Source organism: Halichoeres trimaculatus, unplaced genomic scaffold (genome assembly GCF_033239565.1).
Source record: "Halichoeres trimaculatus isolate MK-OKI-2021-1 unplaced genomic scaffold, fHalTri1.1 fHalTri1_scaffold_16, whole genome shotgun sequence".
NCBI lineage: Eukaryota > Metazoa > Chordata > Actinopteri > Labriformes > Labridae > Halichoeres > Halichoeres trimaculatus.
The window spans coordinates 21815490-21835300 of NW_027437194.1; the positions used below are offsets into that span (position 1 = coordinate 21815490).

The 19811-nt window shown below is 39.8% G+C and overlaps 2 protein-coding genes across 4 annotated transcripts in view; one reads left to right on the forward strand and one right to left on the reverse strand.

Moving 5' to 3' along the window:
• grin3a (glutamate receptor, ionotropic, N-methyl-D-aspartate 3A) overlaps positions 1 to 11711 on the forward strand; it is a 133220-nt gene extending 121509 nt beyond the window's left edge. For both annotated transcript variants that reach the window (XM_074691042.1, XM_074691041.1), the window contains one exon: positions 9860 to 11711. In XM_074691042.1, the coding sequence (XP_074547143.1) occupies positions 9860 to 10427 (568 nt within the window). In that variant the 3' untranslated portion in view covers positions 10428 to 11711. The remainder of the gene's footprint in view (positions 1 to 9859) is intronic.
• Positions 11712 to 17462: 5751 nt separating this feature from the next.
• plppr1 (phospholipid phosphatase related 1) overlaps positions 17463 to 19811 on the reverse strand; it is a 60879-nt gene continuing 58530 nt past the window's right edge. Inside the window, exons 7-8 of one of the 2 annotated variants that reach the window (XM_074691010.1) lie at positions 19482 to 19613; positions 17463 to 18881 (exon numbers count right to left, since the gene is read on the reverse strand). In XM_074691010.1, coding sequence (XP_074547111.1) covers positions 18849 to 18881; positions 19482 to 19613 — 165 coding nt within the window. In that variant the 3' untranslated portion in view covers positions 17463 to 18848. The other variant, XM_074691011.1, reaches the window with a different exon arrangement.

Here is a 19811-nt window from a genome sequence, read left to right on the forward strand (position 1 = left end):
ATTTTGACACCAATGCACTGTGTGTCCTTGTGTAGCCGCTTCATTCACACTGGCCACTGCTCACACTGCGATGTTTGATGTCGCAGCAGAGCTTTGGATTAGCATATCTGGTGTAGGATAAGCAAAATGGTAATATTTTCACTCATTTTAAAGGACTGTGAGAGGAGATCAAACATTTCAGGAGCATTTTGCTGAGCAAATGCCGTTTCGCTATTTGAAATACTCAGCTGTGGTGTATTTCACATCTCTCCCTTACGTAGCCCCACACACAGAGGGGACACTCAGGTGAAGCTCTCAGAGTGGGGATTAAACACACCTAATAATTATGGAGCCAAGGCCATGTGAGGGATGCCTGTGGTAATGAGGATAGATTACCTACTCCTGCATAATTACACTCATTCAATCAGGCTCTTCTGCACTGTGCCTGCATGCACGCTGTCTAAAAGTCAGGAGTTATTACTGTCAAATTCTCAGCGACCAGCGGAAATCTTGCACGGTAGAAAAATCAGTCATCAGACATGGAAAAAAAAGATGATCCTCCTGTTTCTGTTTTGTACATTCCCTAAAAGAAATCTTAGAAGTGTACATATCGAACATACCAGGGCTTCAGAAAAGGCTTGTATTCAATTCTGTGTCCAACAAGAAGACGCTATGGTTAAATGAAGCATATTGGGAAAGAAAATAATTGGCTTAAAACTTCTTCTTTGGAAATGAATAAGATTATGGGTTTATCTTAAGGGTACTAATAAGGTTGTTGCTGAAAGGCATCAGAGGAATGTCTGTCTGGGAGAATTACCAGCAGTGTTTAAAACCTTTTTAACAGTCTGCAATGTCCAATTAAGATCTTCTGATTTAGTATCAAACCCGGGCCTCATCCTCATCCATGCTAAGAATGATGTTATGTGTCATTTCTCACTCCCATGGTACCTCAAATTATCAGCTACAATTAAGTTGGAACATTTTTCTCAATTGAGAAATGATGCTGGCAAAACCAGTGTGTCAACCCCTTTTACTTGCGTGTTTTTTACACTGTTCGAAACTGATTTAGGTCAGATCAAACATAAAATGTCACATTGTCAGACTCTATTTTTAATCTGTTTTTGTTTGTTTGAAGTTCTGCATCTTTTTTTTTTTCTTTTGACACCGTAAAGAAAGTATGCATACATGTGAAACAGAAAATACAATGAATGAGCCAATAAGGATAGGTACCAAATTAGGTGCCATGTTTAGGTACCTAAACACATCCTTGTGACTGTGAGAGAGTGGGAGAGTTGGGGATTTTCCATGCTGGACATGAACACAGCATTGCAAGTTTATATAATGAGAAAAAAATATGTTAAATTGAAAAACTTTGAGATTTTCTATTGAAAAAATTTATATTTATCACCACATAAACATACACAAAAAGTACTGAAAATTGGTACCATTGACTACAGATACTAATTGCAGGTACCTGGCATTGGTACTGTATTGTTTCCAATGTGAAAGGTACCCATCCCTATGAACCATTGCCTTTTCTGTGATAAGACTGCTTGTACTTTGTTTTCTCAGCTCCTGTGAGACACACGACCATGGCGACTTGCAGGGAGTGTAATCAAAAAGACAAGAGTGACCCTGTAATAGTGTTACAAAGGATAGAGATTAAGAAAAAAATCTGTATTGAGCAAAAAGGAGCAACATGCTGCAGATGGAGTTTGGATTTAATGTCTTGCTGGAGGGACACTTCAGACATTTTCACGTCTTTCTGCTGCACCTGCGTCTTGCTTAAAGGACAGCACTGCTGATCACGACATCTGTACTGACAGATGGGTTGGGAAATGGTGGTCAGTGTTGAAATATCCCATTCTGATTCAATTCTGAGGAAGTCACAAATTAATGCTGCAGGTAAACATGAGCTGTCCTCTTTTCAGAAGCTGTGAGGGTTGCTCTGGAACATTTCTGTGATTTACAGGAGGCTAGAAATAGCAATGGCTTTGGACTACCTACTAAACCTGTACAGGAGGCTGCAAAGACTTTAATAAAAGTACTACATATAGTATTGTGTAGCTTTGTTTATTCACACACATCACAAATACTTATATATCACAGATACACATATACATATGTACAGTAAATATTTCTCAGTGGCTGAATGTGTGGAAAGGGTGACTTTGAGGAAGCTTTTTCAAGATTTTAACAAGGGGCACAAATCCCAGCAAACAGAGTGGCAACAAACAAGATACAACAACAACATGCATGGATATAACAAAAACGCATAGCAGGTTATCCTGGTGTAGTGGTTACATCAGATTAATAGGTGCATTGATATAACCAGTAAATGAAACATACATTGTTAAGAGTAAGTTAGTTTTTCTTAAGGTTAAAGATGGAGTGTGATATTTTTTACTCATTGTTGAACTCATTCTATTTCTACGGCCTGCAATGCAAAACCTAGTGCACTTTAGCCTTTGTATTTTATTTCCAGTGATTAGGTTTTTGATATTGATGGCATGGGTGTTTAAGTAGGAAGACTGGTACAAGCTTTCACAGTTTGTGGTTCATTTTGTGAACAGTATGGTATATTATGCCAGCATTCAAACTGTGCTCAGTTGACCTCAGGAGATTGTAATGTTTGAAAAGTATCCTGGTGGGACAGGTCATGCTATGGCACCTATGACCTTCTTTTGGAGAATCTCAAGGTTTTTTTTTAGGTGAGTTGGAAATGTGTTAAACCGTTGGAAATCGAGGTAATGTTTTGTGTAGGGTGAGTAGTGCTGAAAGTGCAAGCAAACGTCTCACCTTACAAAAAAGCAGCATATTTAGATTGGTTTTCTTTTTCTTTCTTTTTTTTTGTAAAATCTTCAATATGAAATCATCATTGAGAACTCCCAAAAATGTTGTTGAGTTGACTCTTTAAATATTGCGTCCATTTATTCCAGGAGATATTTGTTTAATGCTTTCCTTGAATGAAAGACAAAGTTGTTTTGCTGACATTTAGAAAACATTTATTGGGCTTGAACTAATTATCTATCTCCATAAGGTCATCATTTATGATTTTCTCTGATTCATGTGGATTCTTGTGAGAAAGAAACAAGTTTGTGTAATCGGCAAAAATTATGTGACATGATAACAGACGAGGAATTAACAGTTGTTTATGTGAAGAGTAAAGAAAAGTGGTCCTAAAATGGAACCCTGCAGAACCCCATGATTGACGGGTTTGTCTTCCAAAAAGTTAACAAATTAACCAATCTAAAGCTAGGCCTCTGATTCCATTGTGTTGGGATGTATTGATCAAGATGCCAAACTAAACAGTATCAAATGCTTGGTATGAGTTCAAACATTACAATACTATAGACAACTTTCTTCACTGCATCATTTATTTTTTTCAGTTTGATCAAGTATTACGATGGAAGAGGTGTTATTCTTTCTGAAGCCAAACTGGGATGATGGATGTTTGTGATAATATAAATGAAGTATTTATCATATTTTAACCAGAAGAATCTATGAGTAGTTGCTAACATATGGAGGAAGGCTCTGACCTCTCAGCAGAAAACAGGTGATCTCTCATTAAACTGCAGGATAAACAACACAATAATTGATAACTGTCTACAAGCCCAAATCTATAGAATGTGAACAAAGAGGTCAGTTTGTTTTTGAACTAGGAATAGGGAAACCTACTAGTGTCAAAGCAAAACACTCTAATGAACACTACAATCTAATACTTGAGAAAAAATCAGCTCTACCATCAGGCTTTCATTCAGTACAGATCCCTTTGTGTGAAGTGACTGATGTTTCAGCGTAAATGTGTTTCTTTTTTTCCCCCAAAAGAAAAGAAAAATACAACTATCTGAGGAAATGGAAAGGATGTGAAGGACATCCTGACATTGCAGAAAAAGTGTATTTATCAGGCCACATGCACAACATCACGCCTGCCAGCACTGCATGGTGCACAGTTCCCTTTCTGACCTTGATATCATTATTTCTTGTGGGACTCTTCACCAAGCAAGGAGAAAAAAGGATTTATTCAAGAAGCATTTTAATCACCGTAGCTTTCATACCACCGTTGATCTGAAGGTAACACACAGACTTCTCCATGCTAAGGATTGTATGAAGCAAACTATAAAACAAAGAAAAACTGTAAAGAGAAACTGCATTTTGTGTTGGTTTTGGTGGCCCCTGAGGACAAATGAGGTCGTGTTTTTTGAAACACAGACAACTTCCTGTCTTTAAGATGTGCTCCTGTGGGTGTGGAGGTTGTCATTATTCTCTGCTCTGTTCAAAATTTGTTGGAGCCACATTGTGTGTGAGGGGTTCACTTCGTTTGAGCAAGCAGAGGACATAGAGGTGTAACAGAAGCTAAATAATGTCTGTTTAAAGAGGAGGCAGCTGGGGGCAAATAAAAAAGCAGCAATATTCTTGGATTATTTCATTGGCAGTTAAAACACAAAGACTGGCGTGTAAAAGTAAATTCCTCTTAAAGTGCTGCAAGCAAGACATAAAGAAATTATTGATGGTTTTAGTAGCTCTGTTACTGCTTACCAAGGCTACCTTTCTTTGTCTTTCTTTCTCTCTGATTGGATATCCTGCATCAGTCACAGCTTACAACCACAAACTGAAACATCACAAGTAAGTTAAAGAAGTTTGGTTGACAAAAAAACTCTGACAAAGGGGCCGTTAACACGACAACGGTTTTAGGGTGAGACGCAAAAGTTTTGTTGCCTCACGTTTAGACAGAAACAGTGTTTTAGATTACCTAAAACACAAATTTTTGAAAACGGCCTCCAGACTAACATTTCGAGGATCACCATCCACTCCCATAACTTTTGATATGTCAGTCCAAACCTTGTCCTTTCTGCCTGTATCCTTATAAAAAGGATGTTTGGGATCATACAGAATGTTGAACTTCTCCACTTCCAAGATCAGCTTCTTATCATGTATGGTGTCGTGTTGCATCTGAGACCCTCTGGACAACTGTTTACCTGATGCACGTGCCTCCAGATGTGACGTATTTATAACATATTGGGGAAATTTTAGTTCGAGAGTTCATTGTGCATTGTGTTTTATTTTGAAACTTCCAGGTACTTCACAAGGTGACTTCCTGGTGCTTTCTTATCGACAGTGAATTTACAAGGTTTGGAAGCGGCAGCGCAGAAAATAGAATACAATAGAATAGAATAGAATAGAATAGAATAGAATAGAATAGAATAGAATAGAATAGAAAATACTTTATTTGTCCCCAAGGGGAAATTCAGGAGTCACAGCAGCAATCAAGAAAACAAAAGTAAGAAAGTGTATAGAAAGTGCAAAAATGTCCACAAGAAAATAGGTTACGACACCCCGTCCACCACTCTCCAGCCCAGCCAGTCTCCACCTCCACAGGGTCCAGGACTGAGCCTCCCCAGCAGTCTGTTCAGTCTCTGTCTCCTGGATCCTGTCTACTCACAGCAGGCTCCTCCAATGTGGCGCCGGCGTCCGATGTCAGCTCCGTCAGCCATGTCCGTGAGCAGCACGATGCCACTCTGCCCTCTGGCAGCCTCTCTGCTGCTGGGCTAGCACGGCTAGCTCGTCCATCCAACCAGAGATAGATCCCACGTTCACAACAATGATGGATGGAAGGACAGGTCCATGTCGTCACCTCCCAGCTCACACCCGAGAACCAGCACGTTGTCCTCACCTTGAGGGAAATCATCAAGCCCTACACTAGTTAGCATTGACATGCTACAGGCTGCTAACAGCTAATTTCGCACGTAAACAATGCAGCCATGGATACATGTAGGATCTCCAGACAAACACAGGAGAAAAGTAGTAAAAATATCGCCGAAGCCACAAAAAGTTTGGTGTCCATGACCAACAATGAACCATACAAAGTAATGATCCACTCCAAATACAAATATTTCGAAAAAGAGACGACAAAAATTACAAGAAACGGACAAAGAAGAGAGAGCTACTGCAACAGGCAGCTACTTGATTACTATGGAAGCTAAGTGCTCCGCAGTACGTTTCAAGGGCGCAGCGCGGTGGGTGTGGTGGAATTTAGGGGTAAGCCGGCGTTTTCAGTGAAAACGCCGATGTCATGCTCCACTCAGCATGAGGGCATACAACAGTACCATTGTTACAATAGTCGCGGACTACCGTGTTGTGCATGTATCGCTGAATCTGCTGACTGTCTTTATACAAAAAATGCATCTGTTGCTCCTTTTCTATACTTAGTTTTTACCAAAACAGCAGATGATCAGCTCAACTCTGTGAAGATCTCCACTGCGTTTCAGCGTTTTTAGATGAAACACTGTCATGTAAACAGGGCCCGAGTCTTCTAACCAGTCACAGACAGTCAGAATAAAGAGGTCATTTACCACAAAGCTTGATCTCTTGTGCTGACTTGTACAGCAGTAAAGGAATATGATATTTCAGGTCCATAACAGGATGAGTTATTACCTGAAAAAAACAGGGGCAGTGCAATTTGAAATGCTTTTAGATAAATGATCAGAATATATGTTATTATAAAAGCAAAATAATACAGACAAAGCACAGCAGGAAACATCAGTGGAGTACTTTACAGATAAAAGCATTAACACGTCTGCAGAGGTGGGTTTGACATTTCAACATTCACTAAAGATCTGCTCGAAAGTGTTCCCATTTTAGACACAGAGGCACATACAGCACAAGGGTCTCACATGAGATCATCCAGCATCATCTTCATGAACGTCAGCACTATTCTGGCTCTAAAACACTTAAATGCTATGTCTTCTGAGATGCTGTAATTGAGGTGATTATCATAAGTCTTTAGACCTAACAGACCTGATTATGTTAACCACATTGGAAATATTCTCCCTACCATTACAGTTGTGATGTAAGCACAGGTGCCCTCTTGTCTAGTATGCCTATTTCAGGTTAAAGTAGAAACTCTTTTATGTTCACACATTCTGACGTCTCATCCTGAAGGTTTCTTTTGATGTCTGGAATATCTCATTAAAGTCTTCTTGTCATTTCTTTTATCACTAGTAAAGCATCTATGACTCTGGGTGTTCTTTGGTTAGGCTTGAGTTCATATAACAGGAAACTCTCTGCAACACTTCTTTCATGAAATCATATTTTTCTCACTTTGCAGATCAGGTGCAATAAATACTTTTTCATATGAGAGAGAAGAAAGATTTTTTTGTTGTTGTTCTTTTCTAAGTGTCTTGTGCACATTACCATTATAATGTGAGAATGGTTTAACTCTAAAGTTTATCTCTTGTATCCATTAAGGGAAGCAAGTAACTCAAAAGCTCTGAATTATGTGAACTCAAAACAAATGCTGACAAAAAGAATCTCGAGGGAATTTCACACATTTTCCTCTTTATCTACAATCTAATCAGTTCGTTTTAACTTTACAATAACCACTGTTTTAAGCACAACATACCCCAAACTGCTCCTGTATTGTTCTTTTAAACTGTTTCCTTTCAAGAGCAACTAAATACTATTAAAGCAATTGAGTACAACAAACCCAATGTAAGTCAAGTAAAACCAAAACACAGGCCTTTGGGTGATGTAAAAATATATATTTAAACAAAACTAGCAGTTTTTGGATCAGCTTTGCTTTCACCTGAAAATGTTCATTTTTTTTCCTGATGCATTAAAGCAAGGACACACTCTTGTGTTTTCTCTTAACACAGGATGATATGAGGGTTGTATAAAATCATCAGTCACGTAATGATTTGTGAAGACACTTGGACTGAACAGGATCCCGTTGCACAGCCATGTGATGTGACAGCAGAGAAACTGACTGATACTGTTTTTACATGTTCAGAGTTTTAAATTATTGATGCTGTTACACTGCTGTGCCTTGTGCATGACTCAGTGGTGCCAGGCTTTCTTGATTGGGGAGGCCCTACAGGGGTGCTAACTTTTATATACTCTGTGACCCATAAAGTAAAAATAAAATATTTTCTACCTCCTTCTATGAAATGATTGTGATTTGCATGGGTAAAGAGTGGTTTAGTTTTTTGATATGTTTAGAAGAGACTGATCACTGAAGTTTTGAAAAGATGTATGGACTTTGTCACTCTATTGAAATAATGGCCTGGGTCATTTTTTGACAAAAAATGAGTTTTTGGCTTAAATCATCTTTTGATAATGCTGGCCATCTCTGGTAAAATCGCTCAAATCTTTAGCTAAAAGGATCATGCTCTCTATGCCCTAAGGGACAATGGCCCATATCAGGAGGGTGACTTAGGCCATTTTATTTCCAGAACAAGCTTTCGTGGTGGCGGCTGCTTTAAGACGAAACAGAAACTTTAGTGCAGATGAAGCTGTAAACATGATTCTTGAATCAGTTTCTATTGGTGAGTAAATAGGTTCACTATCACAAAGGCTAGGGTGTAATGCTGTGTGGTAATTTAGTCTAAATTTCACAAGGTATAGTATAACTACAGATTTAGCTACTTCTAGCTAGCCAGCTACTCTTGGATAGGATTGGTTAGGATTTATGTAACCTAACATAAATGAGCACAAGACAATAATACCCCTTAAAGTTTTAGAGTTAAAGAAATGTTTTTGCTTTTTGGTAGGAGCTGTATGAGTATGCCTACTCAGTGTAGGATTGACCTGATATTTGCTTGATTTAGGTTGGCGTTATCTACGTTTTGAGTTTGTTTATTGAACAGTTAATGGTCTGGGCCCATATGCATGATAAGCCATTAGCTGAGAAAACAGACCGTTTGTACCAACGGCGAAAAAAAATTGATTAGCGGTATGCATGAGCCAGGTTAACGGCCCAAAAGGGTGTTAGCTTTAATGGAGGTATACCCCACCATTACAGGTGCTAACGGCAGGATTACAGCACCTGTCCAGCTGTTTAAAGGCAGACATCACGCAATACGTTACAGTTTGAGATGAAATATACAAAGACACTGGACAAGCCTTTGGAAAGGTGGCAATGTGTAGCCATACTTACATACATACTTTATTCAAGATCTCCAAACTTTCTCTTTCTCTTTATTTACATGATTGACTCAAGGTTAACAGTTGTTTGTGTTTTCTTGTAATAAAATGTCCATTTCTGTAGCTTAAAACTTAAGCTTAAAACTTTTCTTGGTCTTCCCCTCAGTCACACCACTCGCCAGGTTTATTGCAGTTCATGAGTGGTAGCCATGCCCAGTTCGACTTTGTTTGATGGGGTTTTCTCGGAGGTTCCCCTTAATTATGATGTAATCTGCACCTGTGTCTCGTTCATGGTGTAATTAGTTAACTGGACGATTATTTGCAGTCAGAACGGGCCCAGGTTTCAAAAAGTTGTCAAAACTGGATGTTGGAAATGGGCTAAGTTCAATATAAAAAACCCAGTGAAGACCTGGAGAAGTGAGGAAAGGGACTGCCTCCTGACCAATTTGATTTACCTGACATTTGTTTAATTTAACTCAGGGTACTTTCAGTTTTTAGTTTGCTCAGTGAGAAAGAGCATAAATAAAAAGGGCAGTTTAAGCCAGGTTTAACGTTGCCTAAGTCTCACTAGAATATTAGAAAAATTTGCTTAAGTTACTTTATTCTTTGATATTACACAATTGACACACAATGTTCTTTGTATGCCAACCATCATCCACTGTGAAGGCCTTTTTTTATTTAAATGATTCATAAATATCATGTGCTCTGTATTTGGTAAAGTTTTTTTTTTTTTTTTCCCAAAAACTTGAAAAATGACCCAGGCCATTGTTTTAATAGGTTGATGACTTTACTATAAGTTTGTTGTTCAGCTTGCTCAAACTTAACACTGATACTAGCAGCATTTCTTAGTCTAAGTGACAAGTTAAAGGCCTAGAGTTTTATTTTCTATTGATTTTACACAAATGCAGTCAGATCCACAACAATCTCTCACGTTTTTTTATTCTCATCTTGCCTACAGGTGCAATGAGGGTAACAACCAGTCTGCATCTTGGAATCCTGCAGAGTCCAACTGCAACAGACACAGGGTCCTTCCACAAGACATGCAAAATGACCTGGAACACCAGACCTCACAGGATCTCCCTCCTCCACCACCCCCATCACCCCTGCCTCATCCCCTTCTGGAGAAACACCTGCCCATAGTGACCAACGCCAATGGTCGCTCTGACCTGATAGGTCGAGTGATGGGCCAGGGACAAGGGCCTGGACCAGGAGGCTCTGGGCAAGGCCTTATGTCAGGACAGTGTCGAGGTCTTGGTGTTGGGGATTGTGGACCGGGCTTGGGTCTGGGTCGGAATCCCCTGGTTCAGGAGCTGTCTGAACTCGAGGGCCAAATCCAAGTAATCAAGCAGCAGCTTCAGTCAGCGATGAGGCGGAAGAGAGAGCTGGAAAAGTACCAATCAGAAAACCAGCAGGCAAACCAGACTGCACCCAGTCAGCCTCCCATGCACCAGTCTAACCAGTTTGCTCCGTATACCCAGTGCCACCAGCAGACTAACCAACACACAAACACACTTCCTGAATTCTGAGACGTTTCACCTTGTCCTGCAAAGAGACACATGCTTAGATGTGGGACTAGTTTCCAAAACTAACACAAGGTTCATAAACAGGAGTACTTGTCTGGACTTGGAGCTTGATCCTTACAAATTTCTGGGAGCTGGACCCAAATGTTCTCCAGGGATACGACTGAGCTTTTTAGGTTCTGAACTGTTGGGTTTACCTAGATTAGAGGCACTGGATTAAGACAAACCACTAGCACTGGATTAAGGTAAACCAGAGACTTAGATCAGAAATGTTTTCACATGCTTGTCACTGGAGAGCTGTGCAAATGTCCCACCTCGTACCTACCACACCTTTTTTCTCCACCTACTTTTCTTCCTCTGATCCCTAATTTTTGCCTCTTTCTTCCATCCTTACTTATCTTTAATTCTTCCTCTTAGCCCTTGCAGCCCCTCTCTGCCATGTCTTTTCTCTCCAAAGGTTCAGATATGCTTGCCATGATGATAAGCTTAAACATTGTAATGAGGACTCTTTGGTATTGGAGTTGAATGGTGTTATTCGCCTGAGTCTTTTGTTGGAACTGATTCATAGTGTAATGAGCTTGTCCAGCTGAGGGCGTTATGTCTTAATGTCTCACAGAAACCTTGTACCTTTTTGAGGGTAAAGAACGAGGAGGAAATATATTGATAATTTAGTTGTTAACCAATAAAGACCTAATGTTTTGACCTTTAATGAATACACAATTTGGCTTAGATAAGTTTTGTTCATTTGAGATGCTTTCTGAGTGGGGAGGATGCAAAATATCACAAGACACATATTACCATTGTGAGGGCTGAAAAGACATTACACAATCTTAATTTACACTTCAGAACATTATAAGATAAGATACGGTAAGATTATCTTAATCCATTTTACCTTGCACTTCGAGTTCCCAAGAGAAAGCTTCACCTACAAAGAATCGTTTAATTTGTGAGGTTTTACTTCTGCTTAATAGCTTGCGGTTTAAAAACCCAAGAAGTGATATATAAAATGATAATTGATCCTAGAGTTGTCACTTTTTGTCAGGGAATAACAAAGTCCAAAACAGGACATCTACAACCACTTTCTTGAGATTACACTGGTGCTTTGGTAACCTTTGTTTTTTGGTAAAAAACTCATTTTGTAACGTGGACTCACACCAACTGTACTCTGACATCTTTGAATTTGATGATCATTCACATCTGAAACCACTGAAACAGTCCGTCTATGCTGAGACCTATGTTCCTGCATCGTTTCTGTTTGCATTTGAATGTGTTCTGTTATTAAAATTTTACCTCTCCTCTTTTCACAGTTTAATAGAAATCTTTTTCTTTATCCTCCATAAAAATTACAACTGAGGTTATAATTTGTGTTATAATTTGAGACAGAGTGAGCTCTTCTGTGGCTGTCCCTCAGTGTTTTATTCTATATGCCTCTTTAATCCTGAAACTGTATTGGGGGTCTCCTTTCTTATCATCCTGGCTTTAATATTGTTCAGCATGGAAATAACACCAACAAACGAGTCAAATCAAAAATCCTGGTGTATGATTTCAACACAGATTTTTTTCAGAATATCATTTTTATTCATTAATGAGAGACACAATTCTGGCACAGAGAATGTTGAGCCCATGAAAAGTGAAAATCAGTGAGTGGCTGTACACAAATCAAATTCTGCACCAATTTGCTCTCAAAGCTCCAAGTCTTGAAACAGTTTTTTGGTTGTTGCGTTTTTTCTTCCCTCACACTGCCAGGAAACTGCAACTTGGACAGGCAATTGTACCAAGAACAGCCAAGGATAAGATTTTATAACCACATGGCATGGTCAAATACTGCCAAACACACACAAACAGTCCCTATCTATTTAGCCAGTGTGTCTGCAGGGTAAGCGCAGGCTGTCACAGCTGAAATGAATGCCTGACAGAGCAAAAGAGCAAGTGCACTGGCTGAGCTGTCAGCTTTCTTTGTGTCTGTGTGTGTGTGTGCTCTGGTATGCTATGACATAAACATCAGTGAAGGTGCTACAGTGGCATCAGGATGAATCAACAGAAAAGTAAATAAGAGCTGTGGTTAAGAATTTCTTTGCTTGATTAATTAATTTTTTTAAACATCTGTGTTTGACGAGGGCTGAGTGTCGAGCAAGTCTGCCTCTCAGATTTACCCATCAGATGGGGATAATGCTTAGACTGACTTACAGTATTTGGGGCCTGTCTAAACTTAGATTTGCTAAAAGTCACATTTTTTCAGAGTGGTGGATGTGCAAATTTAAGAGGTGTCAGGTGTCACATTTCAAATTGCACATTGCAGCATTTGTTGAAGCTGAAAAACGTACTTTTGCAATTAACCCAGAAATGTTAAGTCTGCCACACCATACCTTGATTAAAAGCAAGACAGGGTTTTTTCTCAGATGTTAGCCTGTGAAGGAATTCATCTCTATATATTATGTTGGCTCCTGTGCTACAGTTGTTTTTATGAGGACCAATAACCTATTTGGAAAAAGAGCTGCATCAAATGTCTGCTCAGAAAATGTTCCCTCTGTGCCTAATTTGCTGCCCAATAAATAAGGGATGTCAAAGTTAACTCTTCAATAACATATCAGTGCAAATTCATTTCAATGCCACAATTCAACCATGCAATTAACACTGTGATCTTTGACAGTATGTCAGTGATTCAACCCGCAGCCTGTCTAGTTGTGACAGAGCCGCTTTCACAAACAGAGGCACAAGGTGGAGCCTCCTTTTTGTGTCTTTAGTATGAAACTTCATTTTTTCATTTTGTTGTTGGTGACCTATGACTGACTCTGAGAGATTACTCTAATTAGTGACTCAGTGACCCGTTAGTGCAGGCTATGCATATGATCTGCTGTTGTATTCTGAGGAAATTCCCATGTTGTCTTAACTCTGTGATACTAACCTGCAATCCTGGGGATGACCACTAAATGGCAAAATTTGCTGCAGATCTGTCAGCTGAAGATCCATGATGAGAATATCCCGTTCTACCACATCCCAAAGGTGCTCTACTGGATTGAGATCTGGGGACTGTGGAGGCCATTTAAGTACAGTGAAGTCATTTTCATGTTGAAGAAACCAGTCTGAGATGATTCCAGCTTTATGACATGGAGCATTATCCTGCTGGAAGTAGACATTAGAAGGTGGGTACACTGTGCTCATAAAGGGATGGACATGGTCAGCAACAATACTCAGGTAGGCTGTGGACTTTAAACCATGCTCAGTTGGTACTAAGGGGCCCAAAGTGAGCCAAGAAAATATCCCCCACACCATTACACCAGCAGCAGTCTGAACTGTTAATACAAAGCAGGATGGATCCATACTTTCATGTTGTTGACACCAAATTCTGACCCTACCATCTGAATGTGGAGCAGAAATCCAGACTCATCAGACCAGGCAACATTTTTCCAATCTTCTATTGTCCAGTTTTGGTGTTGCTGTGTGAATTGTAGCCTCAGTTTCCTGTTCTTAGCTGACAGGAGGGTCACCCGGTGTGGTCTTCTGCTGCTGTAGCCCATCTGCCTCAAGGTTGGACGTGTTGTGTGTTCAGAGATGCTCTTCTGCAGACCTCGGTTATAACCAGTGGTTATTTGAGTTACTGTTGTCTTTCTATCAGCTCCAACCAGTCTGTCCATTCTCCGCTGACCTCTGGCATCAACAAGACATTTTGGCCCACAGAACTGCTGCTCACTGGATATCTTCTCTTTTTGGGACCATTCTCTGTAAACCCTAGAGATGGTTGTGGGTTAAAATCCCAGTAGATCAGCAGTTTCTGAAATACTTAGACCATGCCACATTCAAAGTCTCTTAAGTCACCTTTCTTCCCCATTCGGATGCTTGGTTTGAACTGCAGCAGATTGTCTTGACCATGTCTACATGCCTTAATGCATTGAGTTGCTGCCATGTGATTGATTGATAAGAAATATGTGTTAAGGAGTAGTTGGACAGGGGTGGCCTCAAAATTTTATATATATATATATATATATATATATTACTCACCGGATACTAGATACATAGATACATAGATAGATACATAGATACATAGATAGATACATAGATATTTATGGCCAATGCAGGGTACTTGTTTCACAATACATCTGTTGTTGTGACACCTAAGGTTCATCGTTTTGTGTGAAGGTGCATAAAAGCACCAGGAGGTTGAATTAACTTTTACCAGTCTAAATTTAAGCGCAACATTTTCTCAGCATAACTGAGTTATGTTGAACTCCGGTCATTATGCCCACCTGCTGTTGCTTGCTGTGCTTCAGTTTGCGATGCTTTATTTTCAGCATATTTTGAGCATGGAGTACCTCTGCAGAATCTCTGAGCAGTTTTTTTCCCCATTGTTTTAGACTGTTTTAATAATAATAATGCTTAGACATTAACATGATGTAAGCATAAAAATGTGTGGTTAACAACACCTAGAAAAAAAGTGAGGAAATTTTGTTTGATGGATTATTTCTTTGTTGTAACAATTCTTATTGGCAAAAAAATATTTAATTAGAAAGCTTGTATATTTCTCTTTTAAATGATGCCACATTTGTAAGGAACATGCATTTGTAGGATCAGCAGCAGAATGGGTTGCTTCTATGATACATTTGCCAAATTTTCTCATTGGCAATGCTAAATAGCTTATTTAGCCATTGACCTTTGCTTGCTTGATGCATTAGAAGATAGAAGTTTGAAGGAACAAGACAAATTGGTAAATTAATAGTTTCTTTATCTAACAAAAAGGAGCCTCTGTAGTGTGTAAAAGAACTGTACACAACCACAGCAGCCTTCTACCCCTCACCAGCATGGTCACACTGTCGTGGGATGGAACCAACTCTTCAACCACGATTAGTTCAGCTAACATGGTTGTGTTGGTTACTCTGGCACAAACAGTTCAATGGCAGGTTGTTACATCCTATCCACTCTCATATTCTGGAGGTGGCCCAGAAATCCTGGACATCCTGCTCTGTGGGGACGAACGTTGTCATCTTGTAGTACCAGAGTTTGGCCCCAGACTGAAGAGAAATGGGATTGCCGCTGGTTTCAGAATCTCATCTTGATATACTTCTGCACTGAGATTGCCTTGAATGATGACAACACCCATACCATCAGACTGCCTTCATCAAAGGATGTGACTGTACAGCTGCAGCAATCAGCATAGCGTTCTCCATGTCTTCTCCACACTGTGACCTTTTGATCCAGCTGCCTTGGGCTGAATCTGGGCTCATCGCTCAACAGAACATTGCTTCACATATTCAAGTTCCATGCACGTTTTGCCGACACCAGATCAAGCCTGACGGTGAAGGGCAGTCGTGGTAGTCGTCTTTGCAGCCCTGTGAGACTGGTGATTGGCTGCGTGCAATCTGCTCTGAGTTGTCTCAGCAGAGTTGTTGCTCATATCATCTTGCAAACCTTGACAGCAAATCTGTAGAAGACACACTACAGGTCTTGAGTGCTGACAGGCCGAGGAAACAGTCTTCTTGGGGTGTTGTCTTCGTGGGATGCCCACTCCCTGGCCTGTCTCTGGCATCCCTCCTTGAATGGAACTTAGCCTTCACTTTGGAGATGGTAATAGGACTTGGTCCAAAAGATGCCACCACTTGGTTTGGCTATGACAAGACTTGGCAAGTTTCATGGGCACAACCCACATACTCAGCTCTGCTACTTATTCTACAAGTGCATGTTCCTCACAAATGTGGCACCATTGAAAGAAAAATGAACAAACTTGCCAACAGGATAAGATTTATTGCCAAGAAGCATTGTTACAACAAAGGAATGATCAACGAAACACAAACTGCATTACATTTTGGGCTAGGTTATAAAGAGTTATGTGACTATTCAAGACAGGAAGCAATCCCAGTATCAGGCTCACAGTCTTGTGAGTACTGATGTACTGATTTACTATATACTGCAAATAAGCCACTTTATTATATCTTAAACTAGAAAAGCACTCAGAGAGCACAGACCTCCACAAAGCATAGTGTGATTGTCACCAACCCTTAAGTCCTACTTTAATGTTATACTCCCTTTCAGCAGACTGTCTGCTACAATTTGGTGTTAGATGCAGGTTTGTTCTGTAATTTCTTTCCTGACAGTGTTGAAAATTATGATGACCCAGTTCATATTCCAGATCTTAGTGTCCAGAATATTGCCAGGATCTGGATCCTACTGTTACATCTGTCAGAAATTATGATGACCTTGTCTTGTATTGTTTTGCAAAGCAATCCAACCATTTATCATGGGGTTATACACACATATGGTGAAAACAGCCCTATCTCACAATGATAAAGAATTCTTTTAAAAAGTCCTGGATCCAGACAATGATCCGGATCACCTCCAACATTTAATCACTTCTTCCTTATCCCATTTTGAACATTTCCTGAAAATTTTATCAAGATTTGTTTGTTACTTTCTGAGTTATGTTGTTCACAAACAAACAGGCGGACAAACTCTCCTGAGTGCATTACCTCCTTGGCAGAGGAGATTATTCTCATATAACAGTAGCTCTGTAAAAAGGTGGACACAAGAAGCCCACGTTCTTGGGATTTTCAGCGAAGTAGTTATCACCATGACTGACTAGAAAGATGTCTCGCATCTGGCCTAGCACTTTGCTTTGTACGGATGGGTGTTCAATTAGGTACGTTTATAGGTACCAACCAAATACCAACCAAATAGACATGAACACAGCATTGAAAGTTAATATGTTGAGAAATAAACATGTTAAATTGAAAAAATCAGAGATTTTATCATTAAACAAATTAATATTCATCACCACATTAACACACACAAAAGTACCAGTAATTGGTGTTGTTGAGTACTGATACCAACTGCTAGGTACCAGGCATTGGTAATGTAATCGTTTAAATGTTAAAGGTACCCTTCCTCATTACTCTGCCACGCAAAACATGGGTAATGAGGCTTTTCTTTATACAGCTCTAATCTAATGTCCCCTCTGTACCTGGCTTAAAGTTTTCTTAATGAAAAACAAAAAGGGTTATCACTTCAACCAGAGCACTGGACATCAAATTAAAAGACCACAAGAGAACACAGTTGCTACTCACTATTTAATTTGTGAACGAACCAAGAAAAAAAAATATTCGTAGCATTTCAAATGAAATGCTTTTTTTGTTTCTCAAAGTAAAAGACATTTATAATCACAATGATAATGAGTATAATTCAAATAATGAATATCTATAAAACATCTTGACTTTTCTTGTCATGCTGGGCGTATCTTCCAATGGGAAATGGATTCACAACATTGCATCACAATCCACTGGAGGTCTGGAGAAGGGGGAGGGGTGCCTTAGAGAGGAAGAGCGACGCAGGAGCCTGGGTTCCATTAACAGAGCTAGCCAGACCTTAAGTAAGTCACTTAGTTCCACTCAAAAAAAAAGAGCATTTCAGTTCCTTTTTTTCTTTTCCCTACGTATTTTGCAAGTTTTTTTTCCCATTGGGATTGCAGTTTAAATTAAACTGTAGAGCCATCCCAGAGAAATCGTTAAAGTACATTTGACACAGGCAAGCCTAACTAGACCACTTTGTAGAAAAGTTTCTATTAACATCACAGAGAACAAGGAAATGGGGGTGATACGCACTCAACCAAACATATTTCTTTCTTGTTCTTGCTGAAAACAGAGCACTTTAAGTGCCAAACCCATTTTCTGACTTAGAGAATGTCACTGACTCTTCCTCGTCACTTCCTCTAAAAGGGAGAGGGCTTGTTCTGCTAAACACCTAAACTGATACCAAAACATATCCAGGTTTACAGCAGGCAAACAGGTCCAAATGGATCATAATAGTCTTACAGATTGACAAAAATCTTTACAAAATATGACCCGACATGGTCAATCATTGTTCACAAAGAGATAATAAAAAGAAGGATTCTGTCTTTTTTCTGTACAAATGACAAACATCACAGAACAACAACATCAATATGTTTTCCAATAGCAATATTTTCAGACTGAGGGGGAGAGATGTGGTGATTGACGAGGCAAGTCGCCTTACAGGATGTGATGGGAAACAGAGTGAGTCAGCTGACTGGAAGTGTGCAGGTTAACACCATCAGAATAGGCTACAGCACTCGCTCATACAAAAAATGTACAAAACAGCATCCTCTAACTACAAACAGCACACCATGGAGGGAAAAAATGCCCCATGCTCTAAATGGCCCAAGATATCTGGAAAAACAATCTGTGCTTAAGTTTGCCTTGGGTTATTTTGCCACTAATGCAATCTGTGAGCCTTGGCAGGTTGATTGAGCATAGCCCATCTAAATGAGAACCTCCAGAAACATGGTGTATTTTGTCCCCCCAGTGAATTATACAGATATATCAGGAGTGTTTTTGTTAAGCATTCGGAGCCACGTGGCATGCGTCCTTGTCATTGTGTCTGGAAGTGCTGTGGAGACGCAAACGTGACCCGGTGCTGCCCCCTTAGTCATGTGACCTCCGTCATCGATGCTGAGTGGTTCTGAAAAATGAATGTGGGAGGAGGGATGAAGACACCAGTTTGAGGACAGGGAGAGGAAGGAAGGGATATAAAAGGGAAGGAGACATGATAGGGGGAAGGTAAAGGAATGAAAGTAGAGGGAAATCACTGTCAAAGAGATTCAGGAGTGCTCTGTGTTCCTTGTGTTGTTCTGTGCATTTGGGAGGTGAGACAATGGTGTGGTGCAAATTGGCATGCCTGTGTGTTCTTCTTAACATATGTCATAGCTTTGAGAGAAAAAGACCAGAAGAAAGAAAGAAAGAAAGAAAGAAAGAAAGAAAGAAAGAAAGAAAGAAAGAAAGAAAGAAAGAAAGAAAGAAAATGTGTTACTCATACTCCAGTTGTGCGTTGATTTACGTTGAATACTTTGTTGGAGTTCCAGACAATTTAGGGTCTTACAAATTGAATTACAGTTACATAAAATTACACTGGAAAGGAAAATACAGTACACTGAAGTCCAAATCTGAAGAGGGACCTTCATTTCAGCCCACAGTCTTGAGGGACTTCTTCAAATTAATGGAGGGAGATAATGTGCATCATGAAGATTACATTTTGAATGCCGGGTTAAGTGTTTTGAGGTACCTGTGCGCTGAGGGTCTCAAGAGGGCTCTCTACACGAGGGAAAGTCATCAGTGGCAGACCACGGTAGTCTTCAGTTTTCTGTTTAACTACTGCACTGTGGACGCCTTTGAAGTTGTTCACAACACATATACCCTGAAAACAAAGACAGTGTAATTTTAACAGTGATGCAAGTTCAAAACTCAGATATATGGGGAAAAAAAACCCATGTAGATCAGGACAGAAAGGCTGGTTTATACTAGGGATACACCAATCCAACTTTTCTGGTCCCGATACCGGTACCTATACGTGGGCTTTAGGTATCCACCGATACTGATTCTGATCCAATACCAG